At 41.3% G+C, this 22766-nt stretch overlaps 1 protein-coding gene across 3 annotated transcripts in view; it reads right to left on the bottom strand.

The window, feature by feature from the left end:
* The window catches only part of fam117bb (family with sequence similarity 117 member Bb), a 233574-nt gene that overhangs the window by 49193 nt on the left and 161615 nt on the right, over positions 1-22766 (bottom strand). For 2 of the 3 annotated variants that reach the window (XM_043693382.1, XM_043693380.1), the window contains one exon: positions 22350-22502. The exons of the other annotated variant lie outside the window; for it this stretch is intronic. In XM_043693382.1, the coding sequence (XP_043549317.1) occupies positions 22350-22502 (153 nt within the window). The remainder of the gene's footprint in view (positions 1-22349; positions 22503-22766) is intronic. 3 annotated transcript variants of the gene reach the window in all.

Raw genomic sequence — 22766 nt, 5'->3', positions numbered from 1 at the left:
CAGAACTGGCTCAAAGGTAGAAGACAGAGGGTGGTGGTGGAGGGTTGTTTTTCAGACTGGAGGCCTGTGACCAGTGGAGTGCCACAAGGATCGGTGCTGGGTCCTCTACTTTTTGTCATTTACATAAATGATTTGGATGCGAACATAAGAGGTACAGTTAATAAGTTTGCAGATGACACCAAAATTGGAGGTGTAGTGGACAGCAAAGAGGGTTACCTCAGATTACAACAGGATCTGGACCAGATGGGCCAACGGGCTGAGAGGTGGCAGATGGAGTTTAATTCAGATAAATGCGAGGTGCTGCATTTTGGGAAAGCGAACCTTAGCTTGTCTACCATCTCCAAGGCACAAAGTCAGGAGTGAGAGAGAATATTTCTCATTTTCCTGGATGTGTGATTCCAACAACAATAATGAAGCCCAAAACAACCCAAAGCAAAGCAGCCTGCTTGAGGTTACATCCACTTGCTCCCCCCACATGCTCAACAGCAGTAGTGTGTATCATCTACAAGATGCACAATTGAAATTCACCAAGGCTCTTGCGACAACAATTTTCAAACCAACAACCTTGAGTCCAGAGAAGAACAAGGGCAACAGATACACAGGAATACCACCATTTCTGGAAGTAGTAGTTTACGGCCAGGATCTAAAGATCCTCTACTCTTGGCCCCCACCTCCATATTGTATTCATGGCCCTGTGCAAGCCAATGTAGAACATACTTGGACAAGGAAGTCTTATCACAGCAAAGATTCCTGGCCCATACTTTCAGCTATCACTGAGAGTTTGGAGGCGTATATTTACCAACAGCTGGACATCAGTACATTTCTGCACCGAAAAGAAGAAAGCTTCCACACTTGCTAGGGTTGGAGGACTTCAGCTAGAAGGGGAGGCTGAGGGGCGACTTTATAGAGATTTATAAAATCATGAGAGGCATGGATAGGGTGAATAGACAAGGTCTTTTCTCTTGGGTGGGAGAGTCCAGAACTAGAGGGCATAGGTTTAGGGTGAGGGGGGAAAGACTTAAAAGGGACCTAAGGAGCAAATTTTTCACGCAAAGGGTGGTGCTTGCAAGGATTGAGCTGCCAGTGTAAGTGGTGGAGGCTGGTACAATTACAATATTTAAAAGGCATCTGGATGGGTATATGAATGGGAACGATTTCAAGGGATATGTGCCAAGTGCTGGCAAATGGGACGAGATTAATTTAAGATAATTTAATTGAAGATGGTTGGCATGGGTGAATTGAACTGAAAGATCTGTTTCCGTGCTGTACATGACTCAATGGCTAAGCAAAATGAATGTGCCTTTCACAGCCCTTGCATTAAGCGCATGGAGCAGATTTCACACCTCTGTTCAACAACTAACATTGGAGATAAAAAAAAATTTCAGTATTTGAAAAAGAGTCAAAGCTTGAAGTCCAGAAGCAGGATCCAGACGTAGCAATTGAAATAGCAGGTGCAAATTCCCTCAAAGTAAAATGCAACATATTCACCTTCGAAGGGTCAAACACATTGATGATTGGGACCATATGCACGACATTCAATATTTGCTTCCTTCACCACTGATGCACAGTGGCAGCAGTGAACACCATTCACAACAATGCAGAAATTTAAAGTTCTTTCAACAGCACCTTCCAAACTCACGATCTCTACCGCCTAGGAGGAGGAGAGTAAAAGCATGGGAAACCATTCCTTGCAAATTCCCACGCCATCCTAACTTAGAAATATATCACCATTCTTTCGCTACTGTTGGGTCAAAATTCTGGAACTCTCTTCCTAACATTGTGAGTGCTCCAACGTCCCAACGACTGGAATAGCTCAAGATGGTACCTCACCGCTGTCCTCTCTAGAGCAAATAAGGATGAACAATAAATGCTTGCCTCGCCAATAAGACCCACATGCTGAGTGATGAAAAAATGTGCAAGTTGAGCTAATTTAAAATAACATTTATTTCAGTTCAGTTGAATGCATTCTTTCATTTTTTCTTATTCTAGGAATATTTTCCAGGATGAAGGTCAGGACAGGAGAAACACAAGGCTATAGAATTTGGTGGCATAATCTTCAATACATTGCCAAAGTGACTATATATCAGTCCTTCATTTAAATTCCTTTTCTGTGAAGAGAAATGCATTTGTTTGAATTGTCCTTCAATATTTAAGTTTCTCTTTTTAAAAAAAAGGGTCACTTGAAACTTTTGACTGCAAGGGTGGTAGGGAAGCAAAAGGAAGTGGGTTGAAGGTATGTGGCCGAGAATCAGTGACCACTGATTCAAGTGAAACTGTCATGACTTGCAGTAGCACAAAAATGTTCCCTAATCCATCTGCTGCAACCGGTGCCAGTGCTAAGGCTGGTTTTAGTGCTGCTTCACTGGGCAGCTGTTCGGCTCGGCCCTGCTATTCAACTTACCAAAAACCCTCTCATTTAGAGCTGAACAGGTGAGGAGTAAAAGAAATGAGATCTTCATTTGGCAAAAAAAATGCTGCTTTTAGGCATGACTCTTCAGTTTACAAAAACAAAGCAAAAATTACAAAATACTCTGCACAAAAATACAACAACCATTTTGCAAATGTAGGAAGCAAATGCAGTCTAAATTAAAACTTTGTGGCCTGCTGGCTTTCCAAGTTGACAACTAAATTTTGTCTCCTTATAAATCCAAAATGGTTGCCTATCTTTGAAAATTGCTTTAACAGTGATATTCCAAAAACAAAAATAAAACAGCTTTCACACAAGCACACTACATTTTAATCTTTACCTCCTGTCTGAGCCTTGCTTTTCTTTCAATTTGGTTATTTATTTGTTGACTTGCAGTATTTTCTTTACATGAAATAAATCAAATTGAAGTCCCTTGTCAGAAGAGACAATGTAAGCCGTTAAGTAGTCTGCTCGGTCTTATTCATTCCATTGATACCAAATAAGAAAACAAATGCTCAAGAACACCTATTTCTATGTTGGGTCATTAATGTTCTTCTGTGTGGTGCTTTACTTCCCACTTCAAAATGCTCACACCTCTATTAGGCACGAGGTTATCAATAGCTAGTATTGAACAGTTCAAAATATTCTTTACAGATTTAGTTGGATAAAATCTGCATTTCTGTCTTAGCACAATTTGAATAACATTTGCAGTAGTATTATCCATTATTTAAATCAGTGAAAAATCTATTATACAGGCTACTGCAGATCTGTGGAGGTGATGGGGTGAAGTGAAATTGCCACTGGATTTTGGTAATCCAAAGACAGAGGTTTTGTTCTGGGGATTAGGGTTCAGTTCACACAATTTTGATGAAGAATTCATTATATTAAGATAAAAATAAAAATATTGCAGAATTACTGGAAAAGAGTGGGAGACTGGGACAAGCTGAACTGCTCTTGCAGAGATAATGTGGGCTGGCTGAGCAAATGTCCTTCTCTGCCATACCTTGCCCCCTACACAGTTTTTTTTACTGAAAGACTTTCAAAATGTTGAGACATTCAGACATGCATAGCCCTTTAGAACAAAGGAAGTTCTGACATACTTGGATTTCCATTATTTGGACAGGACGTCTCAAGTGCAATGCAACATTTATAAATCTCAACCTAGCTACCCCATTCAAGCTTATCCTTTGTGCATTATGAAACAGAGCAATCTCATGCAATCCAGCAATCTCCCTTTAAAAATAAAATCAATTTTAAATCTTGGAACCAAAGTATAAAAGTCAAAACCACAGATGAATCATTCCATCTACCAATAGAACATGAATAAAAGGAACTACTGTACCAAGAGACAGCAGCCAGCTGTGGAATGTGCTTTGCAGATCTCTCGTGGACCATCATTGCCAACTGTTTATTCTCCCTTGGGGGAAGTGTCATTACTCCTGGTTTCATAAAATGTACATCACACTCAGTTCAGTCACAACGCAGTTCCGTTAGTAGTGAATTAATACTTTGGACTGCATTAGTACTTTGTGGTAGCACAGTGGTTAATACTGGTGCCTCACAGCGCCAGGGGCTGATTCCAGCCTTGGGTGACTGTGTGGAGTTTGCAATTCCTCCCTGTCTCTGTATGGGTTTTCACCAGTTGCTCTGTATGGGTTTTCACCAGTTTCTTCCACAGATTAGGTGGTCTAGCCATTCTAAATTGTCCCTTAATGCCCAGAGATGTGCAGGCTAGGTGGATTAGCCATGGCAAAGGCAGGGTTACATTGAAAGGGTGGGAGTGTGGGCCCGGGTGGGATGCTCTTTGGAGGGTGCACACTCGATCAAGCAAATGGCCTCTTTCCACACTGTAGGGAATTCGATGTTTCTACAAACATGCAAGAAAATCTCAAGGTTACCTTCTGTTCCAATTATTTCTTTTTAATGTGCAGAAGTGCTCTTAAATGCAATTGCACCTTTCTTTTAACTCATCACCAAACCACATTTGTTTTTTTTTTCATATATCAACCATTACCAATAATCAATGGTTTCCAATTGAAAATTTACAGGCAAAGCCCGTAAAGATCAATGCAAACTATCAAATCTGAGGGAGAGGTTGGGAGAAGGGTATGGGGCTAAATCAAAATGGAATTGGAAGGGGTGTCTCAATGATTAAAAGTACCACCCAAAGTAAAGCAGCTGATTCTGTTACAAATCTGTGATCACCTCACTCTGAGAAATTGCCATTTTGGTACAATCAATGCCTTCAGATTGTGAAGAGGGGTGGGCCTGGGAAGAAGAGAGAAGTAAAATTTTTTTTAGGAAGGCTTCAGATTACTATTCAGAGACAGGTATAAAGTGTATTGTTGTGGACAACAGTCTACTCAGCTCTAGTGATGTGCATAATTGAAAGTCTGAGCAACACTTGTTATCCAAGCTCAAACAAAACTTTTGTTAGCCATGGGAAAGCATTTACAGACCATGAAATTTTAGACTAGTCCTGCATCAACAACCACCAAACACGGAAAGAAGATATCATATAATCACATCCAACATTACAAATTCAAAACTTCCTTAAACACAATGAAAATCAGAATCTACAATCAAAAATCAATGTTAGAAATGGCCCATCATTTGTCATAACCACTCTTCTCCATTCGTACTGCCAAGCTTGGACAATGTCTGAGTGACCAGTATCTGAGTGAAACAATAGAGCCATAATTGTAAAACCTTGTGTCTTCAGGTTCACTAAACAGAAACAAAAATAAATGTGGAAAGAATTGTGGCAAAGAACTTCAAATATGTAGAAAGGTTTGTATTGGTGGCAGTCACAGACATTTAAATCAGCCCAAACTTTGGTCAATAGTCAGGGACTACAAGTCATACAGATATGTGGAACCTGTATGTAATGCTTGAAGAGCCTAGGTCCTGATTTTGTACAAAAAATAAAAGGTACCTGTTACTGTTTGAAGGAGATGAAGAACTGCAAGGTGGACAAACATAATACAATGGCATTAAGGTGAAGGATATCATTCAAGTTGGGGGGTGTAAAGAGGTAAGTGATAATGAGAGGGGACCAATAGCTCAAATTACTTCCTACCTTCTCAGTGCCAAGCTTAAGAGCATTCCTTTGCAGCTGGAAAGAAACTTGGGAGAGGAGCTGAGCAGGAACAAACGGAGAAGGCAAGTGACATAAAAATTACCTCGAGGATTTGTGGTCTTCACTTCAGGACCGGAGCTAAGTGGGAGCAATTGGAGAGAAGCCTGGGCAGGGAAGTGATTGATTCTGAGGATTTCATCTGAGGGGGAAACTAAAAAGGTGACATCAAAGAAAGTATGTGATTTGATTGGCTAATAAGGGGTCTGCCAAGTGTGAATCTGTGTTAAATTGAATCTTGTTAATTTATTGGTTGTAAGTAGAAGTTAAAAATTTAAAATAAAATTCAAAACTAATTAAGGAAAATAAGGATGGAGGGTCAGACGATGTGTTGTTTCTGCATTATGTGGGAGCTGGTGGACCCTATTGTGATTGCCAGTGACCACGGCTACTATAAATGTTGGTTGCTGGAAGAACTCTGGCTCAGAGTCGATGAGCTGGACTCAGGGAGGGGTAGAGTTACCTGGACACTGTGTTTCAGGAGACAGTCACGCCCCTGAGACTAACTAACTCGAATTCAGCCAGTGGTCAGGGACAGGAGTGTGTGGCTGAGTGAAGCATTTAGAGGGATTCAAGAGGTAGAGTTCCAGGAGCCTCAGCCCCTGTCCAACAGGTTCAAGAGTTTTGCTCCGTGTGTGGAGGGGAATGGGGACTGCAGGGAGGGTGATCGACTGACCTCAGCACCATAGTGCAGGGAAAAGAAATGTTGTTGTAATTGGGGATAGTATAGTTAGAGGCGTAGACACTGTTCGCTGTGACCAGGATTGAGAGTCCCAAACATCGTGTTGCCTACCTGGTGCTCGGGTTCGGGATATCTCATCTGGGCTGCAGAAGAACTTGGAGTGGGAGGGTAAAGATCCAGTGGTCAGAGTCCACCAACGACACAAATACAACTAGGGTAGAGGTTCTGCTAAGGGACTATGAACAGCTAGGAGCTATACTAAAAAGCAGAACCAAAAAGCTAATAATCTCTAGATTGCTACCTAAGCCATGAGCTAACTTGCACAGGTTCAATAAGATCAAGCAGGTAAATGTGTGGCTCAAAGATTGGTGTGGGAGAAATGTGTCAAATTCATGTGACATTGGCACCAGTACTGGGGAAGAAGGGAACTGTATGGAAAAGGTGAGCAATCAAACCAAGCACACTGAACAAATGAATGACAATGAGAAGAGGGACAGTTAACACTGGACTGAAGGTATTATATCTGAATGCATGCAGTCTAAGGAATAAGGTAAATGAGCTTGTGGCACAGATCGCAATTGGCAGGTATGACGTGATGGGCATCACAGAGATGTGGCTGCAAGGGGATCAGGATTGAGAGTTAAATATTCAAGGATACACATCCTATTGAAAAGATAGGCAAGTGGGCAGAGGAGGTGGGGTTGCCTTAGTTGTAAGAAATGAACTTAAATCAATAGTAAGAAATGAAGTAGGGTCAGATGGTGTAGAACTACTTAGATAGAATTGAGGAACCGGCAAAGGTAAAAAAAAAAGCTGGAGTTACGTACAGGCCTCCAAACAGTAGTCATGGGGTTGGGTGCAAGATACACCAGGAGATAGAAAAGATGTGTAGGAAAGGCAAAGCTACACTGATCATGGGGGAGTTTAATCATGCAGGTGGACTGGGAAAATCAGGTTGGTAGTAGATTGCAAGAAAAGCAATTTGTGGAATGTCTACAAGATGGCTTTTTGGAGCAGCTTGTGGTGGAGCCCACTAAAGAACAGGCAATACTGGATTTAATGTTGTGCAATGGGGCAGACTTGATAAGGGAGCTTAAGGTGAAAGAACCCTTAAGAAGCAGTGATCATAATATGATTAAATTTACTCTGCAATTTGAGAGGGAGAAGATAGAATCAGAGTTAATGGCATTACAGCTGAAGAAAGGCAATTCCAGAGGCATGAGGGAGGAGCTCAGAATTGACAGAGAGGAGCCAAGCAGGAAAGACAGTGGAACAACAATGGCAGGAGTTTCTGGGAGTAATTCAGGTGACAGAGCAGAGATTCATCTCAAGGGAAAAAAAGCATGGTACAGGGAGGATGAGGCAACCATGGCTGACTATGGAAGTTGGGGATAGCATAAAAACAAAAGAGAAAGCACATAATGTGGAGAAGGGCAGTAAATCAGTGGGAAAGCTTCCAAAGACCAGAGGTATAAAGAAAGAATAAGGAGAGAAAAGATTAAATAAGAAGGTAAGTTAGCCGTAATATAAAGGAAGACTGAGAGTTTCTTTAGATATATAAAGGGCAAAAGAGAGACAAAAGTGGATTCTGGGTGCTGAAAAATGATGCTGGGGAGATAGTAGTGGGGAACAAGGAAATGGCTGAGAAATCAAATAACTACTTCGAGTCAGTCTTCACGGTGGAAGACACAAGTAATATCCCAAAAACTAGAGAGAGTCAGGGGTCAGAGCTGAGTAAGCTGGCCATCACTAAGGAGAAGATGCTAGAAAGACTGAGTGGCCTGAAGGTGGATAAATAACCTGGACCTGATGGACTACACCGCAGAGTTCTCAGGGAGATAGCTGAAGAGGTGGTGGAGGCATTAGAGGTGATCTTTCAGGAATCGCTAGAATCAGGGACAGTCCCTGATGACTGAAAAATTGCTAACGTGACACCCCTGTTTAAGAAGGGAGTAAGGCAAAAGATGGAAAATTACAGACTGATTACTCTAAACTCTGTTATGGGTAAAATCCTGCAATCCATTGCGAAGGATGAGATTTCTGAATACTTGGAAGTGTATGGTAAAACAGGGCAAAGTCAGCATGGTTTCATCAAGGGGAGGTCATGCATGACAAATCTGCAACAATTCTTTGAGGAAATAATAAGCAGGTTAGACAAGGAGAGCCAATGGATGTCATCGACCTGGACTTCAAGAAGGCCTCTGACAAAGTATTGCCCAGGACGGTACTGAGTCAGATCAGTGCCTGTGGTGTTAGAGGCAAAGTGGTAACATAGATAGAACACTGGCAGTCTGGCAAAAAGCAGAAAGTGGAGATGAAAGGGTCCTTCTCAAGATGGCAGCTGGTGACATGTGGTGCTCCACAAGGTTCACTGTTGGGACCACAACTTTTCACTTTGTACATTAACAATCTAGATGAAGTAACTCAGGGCTAAGTTTACAGATATACAAAAGTAGGTAGAGGGAGAGGTAGCATTGAGGAGGCTGCAGAATAATTTGGATAGGTTATGAGAGTGGGCAAAGAAGTGGCAGATGGAGTATATCATGGGAAACTGTGAGGTCATGCACTTTGACAGGAAGAATAGAGGCATGGACTATTTTCTAAATGGGGAGAAAATTCAGAAGTCTGAAGTGCAAAGAGACTTGGGAGTTCTATTCCAGGATTCTCTCACGATAAACTTGAAGTTGAGTCAGTATTTAGGACAGTAAATGCAATGATGGCATTTATTTTGAGAGGACTTGAATAGGTTATGGACCAAGTCAGACCCCCTCAAAACATTTCAAGGAAGTAGTCCAGACCCTAACTTTGCTAGTTGTTTTCAGCAGGTGTAACGCGGATATTCCAGGAGAGATGCAGCTGGTCAAACCACTTCGTTTTAAACAAAGTAGAATTCATTTACAAAATTACTGAATGAAATACAAATAACCTATCCAAAAACCCAACAAATTATACCAACTTAATAACGCTGTTCCAAATACTTGCAACAATCCCTATAAAAACTCCTTGGCAAAAAAAGGTATAATCAAACACAGGATCTTACAGGATATGTCAGAGTGAGAGTACCAGCATGAACCTGCTCCTTTGGCTCCAGCAACTTCCAAACACTACCGCACTAAATCAAACAATAGAAAAGCTGAGCTGGTAGAACTGGCCATTCCCCTTTCATTGGACAAGCATTTTTTGCTAAAACTCAAAAGCCTTCTGCCTGAGGCAGTACCTGTTAGCTGTGATCAAACTGGCCTTAAAACACTTCAAGTTAGACTTTTCGGAGTCTGTGTCTTGTACAACCTCTCTGGAAAAAAAATCAAGGACAACTTAACCTTGTTAAAGGAGCAGCACCATCACAAATATAAAAGCAGGGATGTACTTTTGAGGCTCTAAAAGGCTCTGGTCAGACCTCATTTGGACTATTGTATACAGTTTTAGACCCCATAGCTCAGGAAGAATGTACTGGCCCTGGAGCATGTTCAGAGTAGGTTCATGGGAATGGTCCCAGGAATTAAAAGCTTAACATATAAGGAACATTTGAGGACCCTGGGTCAATACTCAATGGAATTTAGAAGGACGAGAGGGGATCTAATTGAAACAAATAGAATACTGAATGGGCTGGACAGAATAGATCTTGGGAAGATGTTTCCATTGGTAGGAGAGACTAGGACCTGAAGACACAGCCTTAGAGTAAAGGGAAGACCTTTTAGAATGGAGATAAGGAGAAACTTCTTCAGCAAGAAAGTGGTGAATCTATGGAATTCATTGCCACAGAAGGGTGTGGAGGCCAGGTCATAGAATATATTTAAGACTGAGATAGATCGGTTCTTGATTGTCAAGGGGATCAAGAGCTATGGGGAGAAAGTGGGAAAATGGAATTGAGAAACTTATCAGCCATAACTGAATGGCAGAGCAGACTTGATGGACTGAATGGCCTAATTTCTGCTCCTATATCTTATGGTCTTATGGATGGGGTGGAATCTGGCTGCTGCGGTCCATATAGGAACCAAAAACATAGCTAGACCAAGAATGATGTTATACTAAAAGAATGTGAGGAATATGCATCTAAATTGATATGTAGATGCAAGGTGAAACATAAAACCCAGTGGGGTGAAAGTGCAGCTTAAACACCACCACCCAGGACAAAACAACCTGCTGTATCCACCACCTTCAGCATTCTCTTCTTCCACAACTGATACAAAGTGCAAGATGCACTGCATAATTCACCAAGACTCCTTCAACTGCATCTTCAAAATACTGATCTCAACCAGCTATACAAAGGGAGCTAAGGGAAGGAAGCACCTACCACATGTTCCCTCCAAGCTGCAGACCATTCTGTCTTGAAACTACATTGCTGTTCCTTCAATATCGCTGGGTCAAAATCCTGAAACTCACTTTTGAGCAGCACTATGGGGGTATCTACACACCATACACTGCAATCAATACGGTACCACTACCTTCTCCAGCGGATTACAGGTGGGGAATAACCAGCAATGTCCAGATACCGTGAATGAATAAAAAAAAAGTGGGAACTGTCCATCTTCCTAAGACTGGGACAACCACATTGATAATAGTAGTCTCAAAGAGGAGTATGTGTGAAGCTTTCAAGACAGCTTCTTAGATCAATGTGTTGAGGAGCAGACTAGGGACAAAGCTAGGTAGTATTGTGCAATGAGGTTCGGTAAATTCGTACTGTTACCGCAGATGATGCATTGGGAATTAATGATATAATACCAGTGAATTCTAGGTTAAATTTGAGAGTAAGGCATTCTAATCACAAATAAAACCCTTAAGTGTAACCAAAGCCAATTAAATAGACACAAGTGATAAACATTTAAAGATACAATTCAAAACGTTAAAGAAAAACATATTACACTGAAAAACAAAATAAAAATCAACAAGCAAGAGCCATCTATGGATCATTCGAAGTAAAGATAATACTAGATTATATGAAGTGATTTATAATGTTGCAAAGAACAGGAGGGATGTCTCAGGATTTAGACTTTTTAGAAACCAAAAGAAAAAGAAAAAATATGCAAGAAAATGGACTAGCCAGAAATATAAAAACAGAGTATAAGCACTTTAAGTAATTAGTCATGTAAGTTTCAGTGCTGTACAGCTCTGACCGTATATAGCCAGATAAGGACATCATCAGTGTAAAACCATGGGATGTGACAACACAGTGGCAACGTCACTGTACTAGCAAGGAGGCGGCCCAGGCTGATGTTCTTTGCACAGGTCCAAACACAACCAAGACAGTGACTGAAGTTATTAATAAGTCACAAATTAAAAACTAGTCTTTGTTAATCAATTACTGTTGATTGTTAACCACACAGTTTAAGACAAACATCCTTCAGGTTAAGTAGTCTTCATTAGTCTGTCCTACTTATGACTCTAATCTTGCATCATTGCAATTGACTCTGAACTACCCTCTGAAATACCATAGCAAGGCACTCAGTTGTAATAAAGCTGCAACAAAATCTTAAACAGCTGTGCATGTCAGAGGGAACTTTGGTGGATGCTCCACAAATATTCCTAACCTCAATGACTGGAGAGCCCACCCTATCAGGAAGAAAAAAAGGTAAGATTGAAACATTTACAACATCTTCAGCCAAATGTGCTGAGTAGACGCTGCATCTTCACCTCCTCTCGAAATTCCCAACATCACAGATATCTATGTCCAATTCAATTCAGCCTTTATGAAATGGCTAAAGGCACTGGATACCGCAAAGGTAATGGCCCCTGATAACTTTATGGCAATTGTACAAAAGACATTTGCTCCAGAACCACCAACACCAAGTCAGGCTACTCAGTGCATTTATAACACAACAATCTACCTGAGAATGTAAACAAATGCGAGGAATATCCTGTACACAAAAAAAAATCCAAACCCATAAATGACTGTGCCCATCAGTGATGATGATTCATCATCAGTAAAGTGACAGAAGGGGCCATTGACAATGCTATCAAGTGTGACTTACTCAGCAATAACCTTTTCACTGATGTGCAGTTTCAGTTCTACTAGTACCACTCAGCTCCTGATATCATTTGAGTCTTGGTCCAAATATGGACAAAAGAGCTGCACAGTAAAGATGAACTTGACCTCAAGACATTCAGCCGATTTTCACATCAAGGAGCCCTAGTGTAACTGGGCTCAATGGGAATCAGGGCAAAATTCATTACTGTTTGGAGTTATACCCAGCACAAAGGACCACACTTGTTAGACATCACTCATCTCAGCCCCAGGACACTACTGCAGTTCTTCAGGACAGTGTCCTAGGCACACTGCTTCATCAATGCTCTTCTCTGCACCCAAAGGTCAGAAGTGGGGATGGAGATTCACTGATGATTGCATCATTTAACACTCCTCACAAAAGCAGCCTGTGTTCATATGCAGCAAGACTTGGATAACATTCAAACTTAATCTGTAAAGTGGCAAATGTGCATTAAGTAACCTTTATGCTACAGATTATCAGGCAATGACCATTTCTAAGAAGACAGAATTCAACCATCACCTCATGAAGTAAATAGCATTACCATTGCTGAAATTTCTACAAATATCATCCTGGGATTACCATTGACCAGAAATTGAACTCTGAGTTAAATAAATACTGCGACTACAACAGCATGCCAGAGGGTGGGAATTCTGTGGTGAGCAGCTCATGCCCGACTCCCAAAAGCCTATCCACCACCTACAAGCTAGGAGTGTGATCTGTACTTGCATGAATGAGTGCAGCTCCAGCACTCAAGAAACTTATCATCCAGGACATAACAGCCTTTATAACTGGGACCCCATCCTACACCATCAACTTTCACTCCCTCCACCATCAATGCAAAGTGGCAACAGTGTGCTATATTTACATAATACAATGCAACAGTTTATCAAGGCTCTTTCAACTGCACCTTCTAAACCTACGATCTCTATATAGAAGGGCAAAAACAGAAGATGCACGGAACACCCCCATCTCAGTTCTCTTACAAACCACACATCATCCCGACTTGGAAACATAGTTATTTCACTTTTCATCATAGAATCCTTAGTGTGAAAACATGCCATTGAATTCAACAAGTCCACACCAAGAGCAACCCATCCAGATCCGTTCCCCTACCCTATAAACGCTACATATTCCATGACTAATGCACCAAACCTGCATATCCCCGAACACTATGGCAACTTAGCATGGCCAATTCACCCAAACTGCATATCCTTGGACTGTGGGGGGAAACTGGAGCAGTCTGATGAAACCCACAGGGGAGCATGTGCAAACCAGAGGATGGATTCGAACCTGGGTCCCTGGGACTGAGAGACAGCAGTGTTAACCACTGAGCCATCGTGCCGCCCCTCGTGCTGGGCCCAAATTCTGAACTCCTTCCCCAACAGCATTGCAGGTGTACCTACACACAACGAAGGTTTTTGTTTTGAAGGTGTCAGTTCATCATAAACATTTCAGAACTAACTAGGGATGGATACCAAATTTGGCCTGGTCAGCAAATCCATATCCTGTAAAAGAATACACAAAGGAGTGAGTGGACAACAAGATGGCAGAAGCAGTATAAAGTGGGAAGTTATTGAATTACTCACTTTGCACATCAGGATAGAAAATAATTTTTACTTAGAACATGTGAAACTTATACTTAATGGTCAGAGGCTTGGTTGCCCTTGTACAAAGATCATAAAAAATGAATTGGCCTTCATTGCAAGCAGAACGATCCACAGGAATGAAGCCGTGCTTTCACAAAAATACAACCCTTTTGGAAGACCACATCCGGAATACTATTTACAGTTCTGGTTTCCATAATGAAGGATGGATATAATTACACTGAAGATGGTACAGGAAATGTTCACTAAATTGGTTCCTGCGTTATCATAACATGAGAGACTGAGCAAATTTGGCGTATATTTGTCTGGATTGAGAAGACTGAAAAGAAATATCATTGAAGCACACAAATTTCTGAAAGGATTTAATAGATAGATAACGTAAGTTTGCTTCTCCAGTTGGGGAAACCTAAATCACTGGGGAGTCTCTGAACAAGGGACCGATCATTTAGGACCAAGAGAAAACACTTCATAGAAAGAGTTGTGAATCTTTGGAATTCTCTCCATCAGATACTCTGTTGATGAATACATTTAAGGCTGGGGTGGACAGATTTTTTAGTAATGCAGGGATAAAACAGAAAGCAAGTGAGAAAGTGGAGCTGAAATCCAAGATCATATTGAGTGATCGCTATTTGACAAACCCCTACTCTTTTATTAAAATTTATTCACAAGATGTGATGTCATTGGCTGGGCCAGCATTCCTTTCCCAGCCCTAATTGCCCATTAGACCTAAATGCAGAGGTCTGAGACCATTCATTATTAAAAGATTTTCTATGTTTCGTCTTAGCAAAGTAATATGTATTGCTTTGGCCAAGTTGCTGAGAGTATGAGGGGCCAATGACTCACTGGTACATTAGATATTAGTTTATTAGCCACCCAGTTGTGCTTTTAAAAAATAATTTACCAGTTTTCATAATGCCAGATTAACAGTTCTATATTAGTATTTTACATTTTGTGCTTTACAGTCAGAATCCTTAACCTTCTGTGATAATACCATTACAACAATGTGGTGTCCCAACACTGCTTTCAAGGAGTAGCTCAGTAACGTCAAAACATAACTGCCATTGGAATTAAAGTTACTCAAAGCAACATCAATGTGCATGTAGTAGCTCAGAATATATTTATGGCATCCAAAAGAGTTGAGAGATTTAATAACTTCAGTGAACTTCCTGTGCAATTTGTATCAGTCAGAAACCGGTCACACACGACCAACAAATACTGGCATACATGGCACTGTGGACATCTGTCATTGTCGATATGCTACATTTCTCAAAATTCACCCATGGGATCCGGGCATCACTGGCTGGGCCAGTATTTATTGCCCAACCCTACTTGCCCTTGAGAAGGGCGTGGTGAGCTGTCTTCTCAAACTGTTATAGTCCACGTACTGTAGGTTGACGTGTCATGCTGTCAGGGAGGATATTAAGGATTATTACCCAATGACATTGAAGGAACAGTGATATATAGTGACAACCAAGATGTGAGTGGCTTGGAGGGGAACTTAGAGATGGCAGTCTCAGGCATCTATTGCCCTTGTCCTTTCAGACAGAAGTGGTCAGGGGTTTGGAAGGTGCTGTGCGAGGAGCCTTAGTGAACTGTTTCAGTGCACCTTGTGGATGGTGCACATCTGTTACTATTAAGCATCAGCAGTGGAGAAACTGCCTGGGTATCAAGCCTCTTGTGTGGTTTTGAAGCTGCAATCACAGTGGCAAGTGGGGAATGTTTCAATACACTTGTGCTTTGTAGATTATGGCAGGCTTTGGGAAGTCAGGAATCATTCACTGCAGAATATCTAGCTCTGATCTTCTTGCAGCCACAGGATTTATACAACTCGTCCAGTTCAGTTTCTAGTCAATAGTAAATGTCACAATGTTGATGGTGGCAGATTCAGTGATGATAATGTCCTTGAATGCCAAGGACTGAAGGTAAGATTGCCTTGTGCTGATGATATTCATTGCATGGCAATTAAATCATGTGAAAGTTACTTGCCAATTGTTAGCTCAAATCCGGATACTGCTGCATTAGAATAGAACAAAGAACAAAAGAAAATTACAGCACAGGAACAGGCCCTTTGGGCCTCCAGGCCTGTGCCAATCCAGATCCTCTATCTAAACCAGTCGCCTATTTTCTAAGGATCTGTATCCCTCTGCTCCCTGCCCATTCATGTATCTATCGCGATACATCTTGAATGACGCTATCATGCCCGCCTCTACCAGTTCCGTTGGCAACACATTCCAGGAACTGACCACCCCTGCATAAAGAACTTTCCACACATACTTCCCCTCTCACCTTGAACTTGTGACCCCTAGTAATTGAGTCCCTCACTCTGGGAAAAAAACTTCTTGCTGTTACCCTGTCTATATCTCTCATGATTTTGTAGACCTCAATCAGGTATTCCCGCAAGCTCTTTCTAATGAAAATAATCCTAATCTACTCAATCTCTCTTCATAGCCTATGCCCTCTATACCCAGGCAACATCCTGGTGAACCTCCTCTGCACCCTCTCCAAAGCACCCACATCCTTTTGGTAATGTGGCGATCAGAACTGTACACAGTATTCCAAATGTAGCCAAACCAAAGTCCTACACAACTGTAACATGACCTGCCATCTCTTGTACTCAATACCCTGTCCAATGAAAGAAAGCATGCTGTATGCCTTCTTGACCACTCTCTTAACCGGTGTTGCCACCTTCAGGGTACAATGCTCTTGAACACCCAGATCGCTCTGTATATCAATTTTCCGCAGGGCTTTTCCATTTACCGTATAGTTCGCTCTTGAATAGGATCTTCCAAAATGCATCACCTCTCATTTGCCTGGATTGAACTCCATTTGCCATTTCTCTGCCCAACTCTCCAATCTATCCACATTCTGCTGTATTCTCTGACAGTCCCCTTCACTGTCTGCTACTCCACCAATCTTAGTGTCATCTGCAAACTTGCTAATCAGACCACCTATACCTACCTCCAGATCATTTATGAATATCACAAACAACAGTGGTCACAGGTCTCCCTTTTGAGAAACTGCCTTCCATTACTACTCTCTGTCTGCTGTTGCCCAGCCAGTTTTCTATCCATCGAGCTAGTACACCCTGGACTCCACGCGACTTCACTTTCTCCATCAACCTATCATGGGGAACCTTATCAATCGCCTTACTGGAGTCCATATATATGGCATCTACAGCCCTTCCCTCATCAATCAACTTTGTCACTTCCTCAAAGAATTCTGTTAAGTTGGTAAGACATGACCTTCCCTGCTCAAAACCATGCTGCCTATCACTGATAAGTCTATTTTCTTCCAAAGGGGAATAGATCCTATCCCTCAGTACCTTCTCCAGCAGCTTCCCTACCACTGACGTCAGATTCACCAGTCTATAATTACCTGGATTATCCTTGCTATGCTTCTTAAACAAGGACAACATTAACAATTCTCCAGTCTTCCGGGACCTCACTCATGTTCAAGGATGCTGCAAAGATTAAGGCCCCAGCTATTTCCCCTCTCACTTCCCTCAGTAACCTGGTATAGATCCCATCCAGACTTGGGGATTTGTCCACCTTAATGCCTTTTAGAATATCCAACACTTCCTCCCTCCTTATGCTGACTTGACCTAGAGCAATCAAACATCTATCCCGAACCTAAACATCTGTCATGTCCCTCTCCTCAGTGAATACCAATGCAAAGTACTCAGTAAGAATCTCACCCACTTTCTGACTCCACGGATTAACTTTCCTCCTTTATCTTTTTGAGTGAGCTAACCCTTTCTCTAGTTACCCTCTTGCTCCTTATATACGAATAAAAGGCTTTGGGATTTTCTTCAACCCTCTTTGCTAAAGATATTTCGTGACGCATTTTAGCCCTCTTAATTCCTCATTTCAGATGGTCCTACTTTCCTGATATTCTTCCAAGGTCTTCAGTGACCTAGACCTTACGCACGCTTCCCTATTCCTCTAAGCTAGTCTCACAATGTCACCTGTCATCCACAGTTCCCTAATCTTGCCATTTCTAACCCTCATTTTCACAAGAACATATCTCTCCTGAACTCTAATCAACCTCTCTATAAAAGCCTCCCACATATCAAATGTGGATTTACCTTCAAACAGTTGCTCCCAATCCACATTCCCCAGCTCCTGCCGAATTTTGCTACAGTTGGCCTTCTCCCAGTTTAGTACTCTTCCTTTAGGACCACTCTCGTCTTTATCCATGAGTATTCGAAAATATACAGAACTGTAATCACTATTCCAAAAGTAATCCCCTACTGAAACTTCAACCACCTGGCCGGGCTCATTCCCCAACACCAGATCCAGTATCGCCCCTTCCCGAGTCGGACTGTTTGCATACTGCTCTATAAACCCTCCTGGATGCTCCTTACAAATTCTGCTTCATCTAGAGTTCTAAGACTAAGTGAATCTCAGTCAATGTTAGGAAAATTAAAGTTCCCATCACCAACACCCTCTGTTGCTCCTACATCTTCCCATAATCTGGTTACATATTTCTCCATCTATCTCATGCTCGCTGTTGGGAGGCCAATAGTACAGCCCCAACATTGTTACCGCCCCCTTCCTATTTCTGAGCACTGCCCATATTGCCTCACTGCTCGTGTCCTCCATAGTGTCCTCCTTCAGCACAGCTGTGATATCCTCTCTGAATAGTAATGTAACTCCTCCACCTCTTTTGCCTCCCCCTCTATCCTGCCTTAAACATTTATATCCTGGGATATAGAATTGCCAATCTTGCCCTTTCCTCAACCAATTCTCAGTAATAGCAATAACATCATACTCCCAGGTACTCCTCCAAGCCCTAGGTTCATCTGCCTTACCCACTACACTTCCCACACTAAAACAAATGCACCTTAGACCATCTCTGTCCCTAGACTACTTTAGTGTCACAAATGGGAATGAGCATTGTGCAATATCCTCATTTAACCTATGGAGGCAAGGTCAGAGATGAAGCAGCTGAAGATGGTTGGGGTGAGGACATGACATTTCTGCAAGCATTCTTCAGGGTCTTGCAACAGAGATGACTGACCTCCAAGCACTGAAATCATCGCCCTCTCTGCCAGTTATAGAATCATATAGTACAGAAGAGGCCGTGTTCAGCCTTTCATGTCTGTATAGCTTAAAATGCATGACTAGCAACACGAGTTCCAACTTCCAAACTCGGCCAGTAGCCTCGAATGTTACGACATTCAAGTGCTCATCCAAGTAGCAGTTGAAGGTTGTGAAAGTATCAAGTGTCTCCCTGGCAGTGCATTTCAGACATCCATCACCCTTTGGGTCAAAACATTTTTCCTCAAATTCCTCTAATCCTCCTGTCTTCCACGATAAAATTATGCGTCCTTCTTCTTGACCCTTTCAGGTGCTTTCTATCCACCCTGTCAATGTCCCTCAAACTCATACACGTTAATCAGGTGCCCTCTCAACCTTCTCTGCTCCAGTAAAAATAATCAGAGATTATCAGCTTCTTTTCAGAGCTGAAATGATTATTCCAACGGGCAGAGAGTTTCCCTGATTCTTTGACTCAAACTCTGATAGCTCCTTCATACCACTCATTCAACTGTGTCCTCTGTGTTAAGAACAGTCACCTCATCTCTAGAATTGTTTTGTCCATTTTTGAACTAAAACTGCGCTAAGGTCAGGAGCTGAGTGGCACTTGTGGAACCCAAATTGGGCATCAATAAGTAGGTTACTGCTAAGAAATGCTGATCAGAGGAACTGTTGGCAACACCTTCCTTAAAGTTCAATTACTGTCACAATAATTATATGAGAAGACCTGCAACAGAATAGAAGTGCCAAAGTAAGATGGAGGGTGTACAGAGAGATGATCAAACAGTGGAAAGAAAATCCTTGACCTTCCTTCCAAGAATCTCTCATGGCAAGTAACTTACTCCATTTGGTAGCAAGAAAATCAAAGGCGAAATGAAGTAGAAATCCTTTCAATGATCTCAATTAGAGAGCTGTGTCAATGATGCTGATGGAGATAACAGTGCAGAAAATTAGAGGCAACTGAAATTCAAATTGTGAAGTGTGGTCAGGGTTGCCCAGATAGAAGAGATGAAACAACTCTAAAGGTTTGTGCAGCATAGGAGGTCAAAGATGGAGGGGAATGATAGTTCTTTTGCCCTGACTATTCTACCACAAGAAGTGAGAGAATTGTCCTAAGCGGGGAGTCTGAGAAGGGAGCCATTACCTTTCTCATTCCACAGATCTTGGCAAATATTTCCAGATTTTTTTGCTTAAATTTTTTTAAAAGTTGTGTCTATGCCAGATGCTCCTGAACAGCAAGATGGACTGTGTGGTAAACATCATTTGAGAAAGCAGGAACTGAAGACTAATGCATTTGGCCATATTAGAAATGGCAGATAACTATCTGAGTGCAGATTAATACAAAATGTGAAGACTGTCAGAGATTGTGGCCACAAGAAGCAAAAAGCAAAGTGTGGATATGACCAATGACTAACTCCAATGCACATAAGAAAAATTAAACTCGTGAAAATGGAACCCACTGCAGACATTCACATGCAGAGATTGCCATCACAGTATTTGTACCAGTGATGAAGACAATAAGATAGCGGTATTTTCCTGCAAGAGCCATTTTAAGAAAAATATATTTTGAAGAGCAGAGGAGTGTTTTTGATTGAACCAAAGAACACAAAGCAAACTTCAGATTTCTAATAGTGATTACTTCAATGTTTGTCTTCAACAAATATAGAAAATAAAACAACTGCACAGAATTTCAGGTTGTAATAATATTTGACTGTTCACTTGGACGACAAATGGTCCAATGCAGAAAAAAATTCTTTTCCATCCAATTCTCTATTAGTGAATACACAAACTCTTGGGGGTTAGCAAATTATTTCAACAGGCCTTTCCAGGTACATGAGTCCAGTTTTCTCAGTGACACCTTCAGCACAATTCGAAAGATAAACTTTGAATCATTTTCTGTCCACTAAGTCAGGGGCCTAATGTCATGATTACAAATAACATCACTAGATCAACAGTAATCAGGAATTGGACCTCAATGTTCCCAATCTGCATGACTATTCACTTTTTTAATCAAGGGAATACATCAGCTAGGTTGTATATTAGTCTCATGTGCTTATAGCCAAGTTTCTTGCACAAATCAAACCCAAGGTACTCTCAGAAAACAAGTGGCAAAAGTCGCAAACAATGATATTGTGATTAGCTGCCAATTAACATGAGCAATTGTCATATTCTGATATTTGTAGTGACACTTGTGCTCTAACTGTTAAACTCACATTTAGAAATCATACCTGGCAATATGAGTTTTTGAGAGAGAGAGAGTGAGAGTGAGAGTGAGAGTGAGAGTGAGAGTGAGAGTGAGAGTGAGAGTGAGTGAGAGAGAGAGTGAGAGTGAGAGTAGTACAACATGCAGCAAATGTATTAAAAGGGAGATGAAAATGGAGAAGAATGTAGAAAAATCAACTGAAGTGACCACAGCTGATGAGGTTGACTTTGCAGGCAGAACCGAGACAAGCTAGTTCAGGAAGAGAGTTTCAAAATGCAGGACAATGATGACTCATTCAAAGAGTGAAGGGATGCATACTGAGCTGGAGGATAGGAGATGGATGCAAAATTATGGTGTGGAAAGTTAATGATAAAGAAGTCAAAAATAATTGGTGTGTCAATGGAGACCACTTAATAATGATAATGGTACTTAACATGGGATGGCAATTTAAGTAAACAAGCTTTTAAAAACAGAGTTGTATTAAAATCATTGCGCTCTCAGATTGGTTTAAAATGGGGGTGCAAGGGGAACTTTAAGTGCAAAAGTAAAAACCAACAAAGCTGGCTGCTGACTAATGTCTTTGAGGAATATCACTTGAAAGTTTTTACCCTAAACAATTGAGGTCACTGCTGGGTTATGCTGAAAACACTGAATTAACTTGAACTGTTGTAGCAGGATTACTTCTAAAGCTTCGCAATGTCTGAAAAGAATTTCATTCAAAGCAAGCATACACAATACTAAAATAGTAAATTTGATAGCAGGTTATTACTTGATTCTTGTGACTGTACTTTGTTCATAAACTGTACAATGACAGCCTGAATTTTGGGCTGCTCCCAGTAACTTAAGCACTGTATCTGAAAACAAAATAAATTGAGTCAGATTTTTGACCCGATGTTCCAACATTCTTCTGCACGCGCCTTTATAGAGTCTGTGCAGGATCCAACTTGCTCCTGTAAAACTTTGCTCAAGGAAAATGGTGATCATCCCAACAGATCAGAACATTGAGGAAATTTTGCAGCACCACTATCTGAAGCAGAGCACTAAGCTTGAAATTAGTTCAGTATCTCAAGTCTGATCTTAGTCATCATACTTATAGACAGTAAAATTTATGTTAGCAGAAAATACCACATTTGCATTACAAGAGTTACTCAATTTACATACTTAAGTCCCGCGCTTTCCTGAACAGCTTTTGATCAAGTCTTTTGCCACAACTGCACTGGACACATGTAAACAGGCTAAACAATAATGACAGCCTCATCTTGTCACTAGAGGGCGCCTGAGATAAAGAAAGACTTACAATCATGATCTGCTCTTCTTTGTCTCCACTCTCCTTGATAATAATTCGCTCAATCTCCTGGTTAAGGCCCTCAACACTGTTACGGAATCGGGAAACGGTCGACTTTGAAATAGGAATTGCCACAGGAATCAAAACAGTCTTTGGAATGGGTGCCTAGGACATAAAAAAAAACACAAAATACTGCATCAAAACTGAGGACACCAAAGCTGGAAATTAATGCAAGTCGCTTCAAAATTTGCAATAAATTAAATTCTATAAACAGAGGATAGAAGGTGCAATACTTCATTCATTGATGATCTACCTATCAGTACTGAGAGCTTCAAATTGCCACCCAAAGAAAATCTGGCTGAGGGGACCTCATTAGGAGCAACTTAGATTTGTTTAGGGGAAAGCATGCAACCATTTATATTATACTGT

The sequence above is a fragment of the Chiloscyllium plagiosum genome, chromosome 7, assembly GCF_004010195.1.
Source record: "Chiloscyllium plagiosum isolate BGI_BamShark_2017 chromosome 7, ASM401019v2, whole genome shotgun sequence".
NCBI lineage: Eukaryota > Metazoa > Chordata > Chondrichthyes > Orectolobiformes > Hemiscylliidae > Chiloscyllium > Chiloscyllium plagiosum.
Note: the sequence above shows the minus strand (reverse complement) of the source record. Positions and strands in the feature narration are given on the sequence as shown.